Genomic DNA, 10,999 nt, shown 5'->3' on the forward strand with positions numbered 1-10,999 from the left:
TGTTCCTTTTTCTATTGTTTATTTCACTTATATTTATTATCTACTTCACTTGCTTTGGCAATGTTAACACATGTTTCCCATGATAATAAAACCCCTAGATTTGAATTGGACTGTTGAATCAGGTAGAGTTGTAAAAACACACACATCCAACTCACTCTCTGTGTCTGTCTCTCTCGCTTCCCTCCCTCTCCCCCTCTCTCCTCCCCCTCTCTCTCCTCCCCCTCTCTTCCCTCCCTCTCTCTTTCATTCCTCGATCCCCTCTCTCCTCTCCTCCCTCCCTCCCTCCCTCCCTCCCTCCCTCCCTCCCTCCCTCCCTCCCTCCCTCCCTCCCTCCCTCCCTCCCTCTCCTGTAGATTTTGGTCTCAGTAACTGTGCAGGGATCCTGGGTTACTCAGACCCGTTCAGTACGCAGTGTGGGAGCCCAGCCTACGCTGCTCCAGAACTACTGTCCCGCAAGAAGTACGGACCCAAGGTGGACGTCTGGTCCATGTGAGTACACATATCACAAAACCAAAAGGTTTCATACACAAGAGTTTACAGCATACATGTTCTATACACAACAGTTGTTACGTCCGTCGTTCGAATGAGACCAAGGTGCAGCGTGGGAGGCGTACATTTTCTTTATTATATTAAATGTTCACCAAAAAAAACAACTCAACGAACGAAAAGCTTAGGAGTGCAAACCCATGCAACAAACAAAGACAAGATCCCACAACAGAAAGTGGAAAAAGGGGCTGCCTAAGTATGATCCCCAATCAGAGACAACGATAGACAGCTAGCTGCCTCTGATTGGGAATCATACTCGGCTAAAAACAACGAAGTAGAAAACATAGAATGCCCACCCCACATCACAGGGCGTGACAACAGTTTACAACATACGTGTTTCATACACAACAGTTTACAACATACATGTTTCTACATGTTGCTGTAAAGACCTCTGTACAAACTACCAGATCACTTCTCAACAAGTTGCCTATGATAATTTATAGTAAGGTATTGTTGTCTAGCAGACAGTGTGTAACGTCCCTGTTTTCCATGACAGTGGAGTGAACATGTACGCCATGATCACTTCTCAACCAGTTCACTAGAACTCCTTTATTATGACATTTATTAGTGGCTGGGTGAGTGTTGTACACGGGTGGGTAACGTTCCTGTGCATGTTGTCCCTTACAGAGGAGTGAACATGTACGCCATGCTGACTGGCAGCCTTCCCTTCACCGTGGAGCCCTTCAGTCTCAGGGCGTTGCACCAGAAGATGGTGGACAAGGATATGAACCCTCTACCGCCCTCTCTCTCTACAGGTACACACACACACGTATATACACAAACATACAGAAACACACACACACACACACAGCTATGTTCGGGGATATTCTGTGTAGACAACACCTGAACGGAATCCAACCACCATCACCACACACACACACACACACACACACACACACACACACACACACACACACACACACACACACACACACACACACACACACACACACACACACACACACACACACACACACACACACACACACACACACACACACACAAATGTTTGTGAGGGTAGAGAACTGCATGTACCCAGTGTGAAGGTGTGTTCAGGTACGATATGTACCCAGTGTGAAGGTGTGGTGAGATACGATATGTACCCAGTGTGAAGGTGTGGTGAGATACGATATGTACCCAGTGTGAAGGTGTGGTGAGATACGATATGTACCCAGTGTGAAGGTGTGGTGAGATACGATATGTACCCAGTGTGAAGGTGTGTTGAGATACGATATGTACCCAGTGTGAAGGTGTGTTGAGATACGATATGTACCCTGTGTGAAGGTGTGGTGAGATACGATATGTACCCGAGGGGTTATGGGGAAAGATGACCTATGTAGATATACTACAGGTAACACTAGAAGTGGAGTCTAAAAGTCAAGATATTCATGTTAGGTCATGAAATCCAATCAGGCCATATTCCATAGTCACATATAGTTAACTAGAGGGTGATATAGAGACAGTCTGCTTCCTCCTCTTCTCTCTCTCAGATCAAATCAAATGTATTTATATAGCCCTACGTACATCAGCTGGTATCTCAAAGTGCTGTACAGAAACCCAGCATAAAACTCCCTAAACATCAAGCAATGCAGGTGTAGAAGCACGGTGGCTAGGAAAAACTCCCTAGAAAGGCCAGAACCTAGGAAGAAACCTAGAGAGGAACCAGGCTATGAGGGGTGGCCAGTCCTCTTCTGGCTGTGCCGGGTGAATTAGCCTGTAACTAGCAGCACCCCCCCCCCCTCATGTAAGTTAAAGACAGCCTCGGTAATTTATCTTAATATTATATTAGCGCGTTAAATTGTTTGTCAGTAAATATTCCAGTCTGTTCCTAACGTCCTAGTGGCCGTATCAAAATATAGTAGTTCATGTTATATTCTATGGTGACTTCTTCAACCATCCCCGCGTTGTCGTTTCAACAACTCTTCTTTGTACTTTTTTTTTAACCTTTTCGGACGACCTCATCACAACTCCTTGGATCACGGAGTGTTTTCTAAACCCTCAAGCCATAGCTAACTTTACTCTTGACGTTTATCAGCTCATTCCTCTGAGGTCAGGTCGATCCACACAGTGACATGGACGGTAGCGTGTCTCAACATTCATTGACGCCTTGATTAATCTCTTTTATAATAGAGGTGGGAGCGTGTGTGTGTGTGTGTGTGTGTGTGTGTGTGTGTGTGTGTGTGAAGATCTACCTCAGGTGCTAGTGGAATGCCAAGCCAAGCGCATCTGGCACCCCCACTTAATGGCAGGACCAACCGGTTCCCTGTAGCTCCTGCTGTCACTCATAACTCATACAATTGGCTGTTGTGTCAATTTTAATTAGAGGTTTGGGGGGGGGGGGGGGGGGGGGGGGAAAGGGTACTGTAACGTTTCATACAACTGGTTCCCTTCCTCTAGCTCTTCCTCGTTCCTGGCAAGGGAACAACAATCCCACTGGGCAAAAAACTAGTTGAATCAACGTTGTTTCCACGTCATTTCAACCCCCCCCCCCCAAAAAAATAATAATAATAATGAATGTATGTGATGAAGTTGAATCAATGCTGATTCGATTTGCAAAATGTTGTTTAAAAAATATATATATTATTTTTTAACCTTTTTGTTGTTGATTTCATGTTGAATTCACGGTTAGTTGACAACTCAACCAAATGTAAATCAAAACTAGACGTTGAACTAATATCTGTGCCCAGTGGGAGAAGACTTGAGATGCTGCTAAACCAACCAACCCCATCTGATTCCAGTCAACACACACACACACACACACACACACGCTCACACACACACCTCTTGATGATGCAAAGTGTGTGAGTTTAGACAGAGTCAGGAGACAGAGTTATGTAAGCAATTATTAATCCAAGCTCGTGACACAGAGCTGTCTTCTCATTCATCTTCTTATGTAAGGAGAGGAGAGGAGAGGAGGGAAGGGGAGGGGAGAGGAGATGAGGGGAGGGGAGAGGATGGGAGGGGAGAGGAGAGGAGATGAGGGGAGGGGAGAGGATGGGAGGGGAGAGGAGAGGAGAGGAGAGGAGAGGAGAGGAGAGGAGGGGAGGGGAGGGGAGGGGAGGGGAGGGGAGGGGAGAGGAGAGGAGAGGAGAGGAGAGGAGAGGAGAGGAGAGGAGAGGAGAGGAGAGGAGAGGAGAGGAGAGGAGAGGAGAGGAGAGGAGAGGAGAGGAGAGGAGAGGGGAGGGGAGGGGAGGCGAGGCCCTGAGATTCCAGACACCAGACAGACAGACATTATTCCCTCGTTTCCTAAGGAGAGGGGGAGGGAGAGAGAGAGAGAAAGTTGTTATTCTGTAAATAGCCCTGTGTCTGAGAGGAACTTGTGTTTCCGTGAGGAATCCATCAGCTGAGACACAGTTAGAACTAACAGGAAACTATGAATTGCCAGTCAACAGTCAACAGAAAAGCACAAGGGTCAGACAGACATATGTGTCATTTAACCTCACTGAGAATGTTGAGAATGGAAGTCTGAACACTGACACAGACACTGGGGTTGGCCGGGTCCACTTCCATTTAAAATCATAGTTAATTGGGCAAGTTACACTGTAATTCCAATTGTGCCCAATGCTTTTCAATAAGGAACATTTGAATTGATTGGAATTGAAATAGAATTCACCCCAACCCTGATACACTCTGTCTGGATTAGTTAGTATTTTACGTCATGGTAAATATTTTAACCAATTCTCTCTCTCCCTCCCCCCCCCCTTTCTCTCTCTCTCTCTCCCTCTCTGTCTGTCTTTCTCTCTCTCCCTCTCCCTCTCTCCCCCTCTGCCCTCCTCTCCTCTTCCTCGCTCGCTCTCTCTCTCTCTCTCTCTCTCTCTCTCTCTCTCTCTCTCTCTCTCTCTCTCTCTGTCTGTCTGTCTGTCTGTCTGTCTCTCTCTCTCTCTCTCTCTCCCTCTCTGTCTGTCTCTCTCTCTCTCCCTCTCCCTCTCTCCCCCTCTGCCCTCCTCTCCCCCATCTCTCTCTCGTTTCCTCGCTCACTCCCTCTCCCTCTACCCTCCTCTCCCCCATCTCTCTTTCTCATTCCCTCTCTCTCTCCCCCTCTCCCATCCTCTCCCCCATCTCTCTCTCGTTTCCTCGCTCGCTCGCTCTCTCTCCCTCTCTCTCCCTCTCTCTCTCTCTCCCTCTCTCCCTCTCCCCTCCTCTCTCTCCACAGCGGCCATCTGTCTGTTGAAGAAGCTGTTAGAACCAGATCCAGCTAAGAGACCCAACATCCACCAGGTCATGGTCGACTCCTGGCTACAACTGGCTAACGCTAACACTGGAGCACCCTACCTCAACAGGTACACACACAGGTCAACTGGCTAACGCTAACACTGGAGCACCCTACCTCAACAGGTCCACACACACACACACACACACACACACGGCAACACAGACACAGGTCTGATGGCTAACGTCTCTCTCTGTTTCTCTAGGATCCACATTGAGGAGATCAACCACATGGTATTACTGCACATGACAGAGAGGATGGGCTACAAACACAGCGAGGTGCTAAGTGCCGTGCTCACCAACAGAGCCTGTCACACCCTGGCTGTCTACTTCCTGCTCAACAACAAGATGAAGAGGCTCTCCAAGGAGTACAGGGTAGGTTAGGGTAAACAACACCTGGAGTAAAGGATATTATAGACACCCTACACTACACTACATTATAGTGGTAACGTCTCTGTCCTCCAGGAGAATAATATATTACTTGAATATCTCTGGGAATAACGTTGCAATAACGTCTCTGTCCTCCAGGAGAAGAATAGAATACTTGAATATCTCTGGGAATAACGTTGTAATAATGTCTCTGTCCTCCAGGAGAAGAATAGAATACTTGAATATCTCTGGGAATAACGTTGTAATAACGTCTCTGTCCTCCAGGAGAAGGTGTACCAGGAGAAGGAGAAGAAGACAGAGAAGAATGAATACTTCCAAACCCAGTGGAGAAAACACGTAGAGAAGGTCACCATCCCTCCTAAACAGACTCCCGTCTACCTGGCCGTTAGCAAGGGCCCGAGCAAGGAGAAGAAGCACAGGAATGGTGAGAGCACACACACACACACACACACACACACACACACTCACACCACTCTATTCCATGTCTGTCCTCTCAACAGAAATCCTTCCACCCTTTTGTGTTATCTGGAGAGCTGACTACTCTCCACAACGATGGCAGATGTCACTATGCTTGGGCGGTATACCGTATATACTGTGTATACTGGGATATTTGGGGGAAAACCACGGGATTGTTTTTCAATACTGTCACCACCGTTGAACCTATTTTTTAAAAGTTTTTTAAAGTTTTATTTTTTTTATATACATTTGAATATTTGTATCTACTTTAAAAAAAAAAGTAAATAGCTGTAGTCAACTTGTGAAATACGTCAGTAGATAAAAATGTGTTTGGTGTTTGTTTACAAGCACACAACGACGAGAGGCCGTAGCCTCGAGAGTCATTCACTGTTGTGCAGCGTGCGTCAGGTGATCTAATTAACAACTAAATGTTGGCCAGCTAGATATGTCTTATCTAAAATGTGCTAAATACCTTGTAGTTGTGTGTTTGGTGTGCTAATGTAGTTGCTAGTTAGCCTATCTAGCTAAGTGGTTGGCTTCTTCTAAAATCAAGAATTCGCTTGGTAACAGTAGAGAATCCTCTCCTAGATCAAGAGCCTTGCTGGCTAATATTAGTTTTGTGCGTGCAGCAAACTGTGAGTAGCATTTTAACTTGTACAGTTTAGGTCAGAAACTGTACAAAATGTTTGCAATGCGCTCGTTAGCATTTAGTTTGCATTCTCTATGAGAATTCCTTAGTATCACTCGGGCTCCCAAGTGGCCAGTGGTCTGAGGAACTGCATCTCAGTGCTAGAGGTGTCACTACAGTCCCTGGTTTGATTCCAGGCTGTATCACAACCCGGCCGTGATTGGGAGTCCTCATAGGGCGGCGCACAATTGTCCCAGCATCGTCCGGGTTAGGGTTTGGCCGGGGTCGGCCGTCATTGTAAATAAGAATTTTTTCATAACTGACTTGCCTATTTAAAGAAAGGTTAAATACACTTTAAAAAGTATTGGTTAGTATTTTGTTAGCATTCTGGTAAGTGACGTTTTATGGGGATTATCTTCCTTTGAAAAGAAATAGCGGCCCTTGTGTGCACTGTCGGTAATACCATAAAACCCGGGATGACACGGGCACGATATGAAGATATGGAAATCTGGATACAACCCAACACTAGATGTCATCCCTCCATACCTCCACTCCTCTACCCCTCCATCCCTCCCATCCCTTCATCCCCATAAAACAGGTGAGACCACACACACACACACACACACACACACACACACACACACACACACACACACACACACACACACACACACACACAAACACACACACATACAGCACAGCCAGCATAGTACTGGGCATACCTTAAAATGGGCCATTGGCGAGTGTATGTGTTCATATGTTCATATGTACTCTGTACTCTGTATTCTGTTGACCCAATTAACAGAGGAAGGTGACCTGCTCATCCGACATCTCATTCCACAATCATGGGCATTAATATGGGGTTGGTCCCTCCGTTACTGCTATAACAGCCTCTACTCTTCTGGGAAGGCTTTCCACTAGATGTTGGAACATTGCTGCTATAACAGCCTCCACTCTTCTGGGAAGGCTTTCCACTAGATGTTGGAACATTGCTGCTATAACAGCCTCCACTCTTCTGGGAAGACTTTCAACTAGATGTTGGAACATTGCTGCTATAACAGCCTCCACTCTTCAGGGAAGGCTTTCCACTAGATGTTGGAACATTGCTGCTATAACAGCCTCCACTCTTCTGGGAAGGCTTTCCACTAGATGTTGGAACATTGCTGCTATAACAGCCTCCACTCTTCTGGGAAGGCTTTCCACTAGATGTTGGAACATTGCTGCTATAACAGTCTCCACTCTTCTGGGAAGGCTTTCCACTAGATGTTGGAACATTGCTGCTGAGACTTGCTTCTTTTCAGCCACAAGAGTATTAGTGAGGTCGGGCTCTGATGTTGGGCGATTAGGCGCGTAGTCTGTGTTCAAATTCATTACAAAGGTGTTCAATGGGGTTGAGGTCAGGGCTCTGTGGAGGCCAGTCAAGTTCTTCCACACCGATCTCGACAAAGCATTTCTGTATGGACCTCGCTTTGTGCACGGGGGCATTGTCATGCTGAAACAGGAAAGGGCCTTCCCCCAAACTGTTGCCACAAAGTTGGAAGCACAGAATCGTCTAGAATGTCATTGTATGCTGCAGTGTTAAGATTTCTCTTCACTGGAACTAAGGGGCCCGAACCATGAAAAACAACCCCAGACCAGTCCTCCACAGTTAGCACTATGCATTCGGGCACGTAGCGTTCTCCTGGCATTCGCCAAACCCAGATTCGTCTGTCGTATTCATCACTCCAGAGAACACGTTTTCATTGAGTCCAATGGCGGCGCGCTTCACACCACTCCAGCCGACCGCTTGGCATTGGGCATTGGGTGATCTTAGGCTTTGACTAAATTTTGAAGAACTGACTTGTGGGATTTTATACACCTGTCAGCAACAGGTGTGGCTGAAATAGCCCGAATAGACTAATATGCCATGCTGTGTATCTATCCCTTTCTCCCTCCTGAGAAATATATTGTTCCATCCCTCTTCTCCTGCTCTCTGCAAATCTTTCTCTCTCTCCCTCTCGCTCTTTCTCTCCATCCCTTTCCAACCTTTACAGGTTGTCTGTGTTCAGTCTCAAAGGAGCTCCTCAACCTCAATGGGTGTATTTATGTTTTGTCTAAAGACATCTTACCACACACACACACACACTCACACACACACACACACACTCACCCTAAAGACATCTTACCACACACACACACACTCACCCTAAAGACATCTTACCACACACACACACACTCACCCTAAAGACATCTTACCACACACACACACACACACACACACACACTCACCCTAAAGACATCTTACCACACACACACACACTCACCCTAAAGACATCTACCACACACAGACACACACAGACACACACACACACACACACACACAGACACAGACACACAGACACACCAGTATTTGAACCCAGGTCTGGTAGATACATGTCGGCCCAGAGGGTAACACTGTTATAGAATGTGGTATGTAGTGACTGACATTAACATATTAATTATCTCTCTCTCTCTCTCTCTCTCTCTCTGTCTTTGTCTCTCTCTGTCTCTCTCTCTCTGTCTCTTTCTCTCTCTCTCTCTCTCAGGTCTTCTGCGAGCGGTGACAGGTAACTTCCACCGTGCTTCTCCTCTCGCCCCGTCCGGCACCGTTGCCTCGTCCTCCATGGAATACCTAGAGATCCACCCCCTCTTCCCCCGCACGCCACAGCCAATCAGGCGCCTCGAAACTCTCCAGGCGGCCAATACTAGCCCAGACCACATCCCTGCCCCCCCGGCTCCCTCTCCAATCGGTATGCACTCCTACGACTCCCTCTCCAAAGCCGAGCCAATCGACGACGTTGTGGTTCCTGCCTCGGCCACTCCCTGGTACAAACTGACCAATGGGACCTTCTCCCCTCCGCGACATGTCTCCGCCTTTCACCCTGACTCCTCCTACTTAAAAAAGGCGACCATCCCCAGCCCCCCCGTCCTCATCGTCAACCCCCAGCCTAAAAAGTCCTCCTCTAACTCGGGTGACTGGTGCGGGTCAGACACCAGCTGTAGCCCCCCCAGCTCCTTCGGCAGCCCCCCAGGAGGCTCAGCCTTCTCCCCGCCCAAATCAGCCTTCTCCCCCCTCAACCCGTCATCTGCCTTCAGTCCTCCGTCCTCCGGGGGCAGCGTTGAGCCAGACAGCCCCTATCACCGCGGCAGTAAGTTCCCCTCTATGGGCATCGGTCAGATCCTGAAGAAGAAGGTTCCCTTCCAGCCGTTCAGTTTCAGGGCGGAGCAAGCGGTGGAGGAGGATCTGGTGTCTCCGCCCCCTTACCACATGCAGACGCTGCTCTGCGCCTCCGGGGCACTCAAGACCCTCTGCTGAAGCATTCTGGGTAACGGGACAATGGCGATGATCAATGACCATGTGGAGGATTATGGCTCTGGTCCAAAGTTAGTGCCCAATGAAACGAGGAGATAAGAGGTCGTCGTTTCAGACAGTTTTTTCATCTCGATCATACGTCCTGCGTCCTGTTTTGGGGCAGGAAGTGGGCGTGGTTCTTCCTGAGCGGCCTTGGAACTTTTGTGAACTTTGACCCTGTGAACTGTCCTCTGCTGAGGCAGTCACCATGACGACACTACGACTCTAGATACACAGAGACACTCTGGCTGTTGGAGTGAAAGACTATAAAGTAAAACACCGATGACTAAAGGTGGGTTTGAAAATGAAATGAAAATGACTGTTTGTACTGTCAACGTTTGTTTCTGCTGGTGAAAGGCCTTTGTGAAGACAAGCTGGGACTCCAGTGACTTGAACATATGAAGTAAAGCTCTACAGTGTCAGAGTTTTACCTGTCGTTGTTACATATTGTGTTGTGAGAGAGTGACACACACACACACACACACACACATTCAGGGAAATTAAGATGAGGCGTTTACAGTGGAAATGGCTGTATTAACTAACTATTGTAAACCAAACCTACAACGACATCAGGGGCTGATTTCCCTGGAAGACTGTTGTGTCATTGTGTTATTCCAGGAAGTTCCTTCAGCTTGATATTACTGTGGTTGTGTACGTTAAGCCACATAGTTCGAGTCAACCAATATACCAACAGCTGCCTGTCGGTCTCACCTTTCTGCTGTCACATTCATTAAAACGAAACATTCTGTGATCTGTGGTTAAGATCAGTCGATTAGTTATGTGGAATTTCCGCTTCGGTTTCATTCCAACGGAACCTGACCATCAACCGTGGGTTCTACCGCGGAATTAGAACGCATTCTAATTCTACGGTTTCCACGGTGAATTGTGTTCCACTGGAACCCAACACTGCAGAATCCTAGGGATTTAGTTTGTTTCTTAGCCAGTCACATAACCTTCCACACCGCTCTGCCTTCCCTATAGCCCTATAAGGTTGTGTTCTGAGCCCAACTGTCAACCTGTTATACAATCAGCTTCTATACGACAGTGGAAATATACATCATTCTATATGACAGTTTAACTATTAGATCCATTCCTTAGGGTGCGTCCCGAATAGTATTCTATTCCCTACATAGCACACTGCTTTTAACCAGAGCCCTATGGACTATAGAATGTGTAGGATACCATTAGGGACTCTTGTTAGCAGATCTACCTGTTGAGACAGACAAGTTATATAAAAGTGTCAAAGGGATTACAATGAGTGTTGTAACCCTGCCCTGCCTCAGACTGAAACAGGAGGAGGAAGAGGAGGAAGAGGAGGGTAGACCTTCCACTATCACGGCACGTAAAAGTGACACATTTCATATCGTCTTTAAGTGATACTGACTGTAGTTTGTGCAATA

General features: G+C 47.2%; 1 protein-coding gene across 1 annotated transcript in view; it reads left to right on the plus strand.

The window, feature by feature from the left end:
- LOC139388723 (hormonally up-regulated Neu-associated kinase) overlaps positions 1–10,072 on the plus strand; it is a 23,101-nt gene extending 13,029 nt beyond the window's left edge. Inside the window, exons 5-10 of the mRNA XM_071135590.1 lie at positions 354–489; positions 1,174–1,301; positions 4,700–4,826; positions 4,962–5,130; positions 5,410–5,569; positions 8,794–10,072. Coding sequence (XP_070991691.1) covers positions 354–489; positions 1,174–1,301; positions 4,700–4,826; positions 4,962–5,130; positions 5,410–5,569; positions 8,794–9,563 — 1,490 coding nt within the window. The 3' untranslated portion in view covers positions 9,564–10,072. The remainder of the gene's footprint in view (positions 1–353; positions 490–1,173; positions 1,302–4,699; positions 4,827–4,961; positions 5,131–5,409; positions 5,570–8,793) is intronic.
- Positions 10,073–10,999: the final 927 nt, after the last annotated feature.

Source organism: Oncorhynchus clarkii, chromosome 29, assembly GCF_045791955.1.
Source record: "Oncorhynchus clarkii lewisi isolate Uvic-CL-2024 chromosome 29, UVic_Ocla_1.0, whole genome shotgun sequence".
In the NCBI taxonomy this organism is placed as follows: Eukaryota; Metazoa; Chordata; class Actinopteri; order Salmoniformes; family Salmonidae; genus Oncorhynchus; species Oncorhynchus clarkii.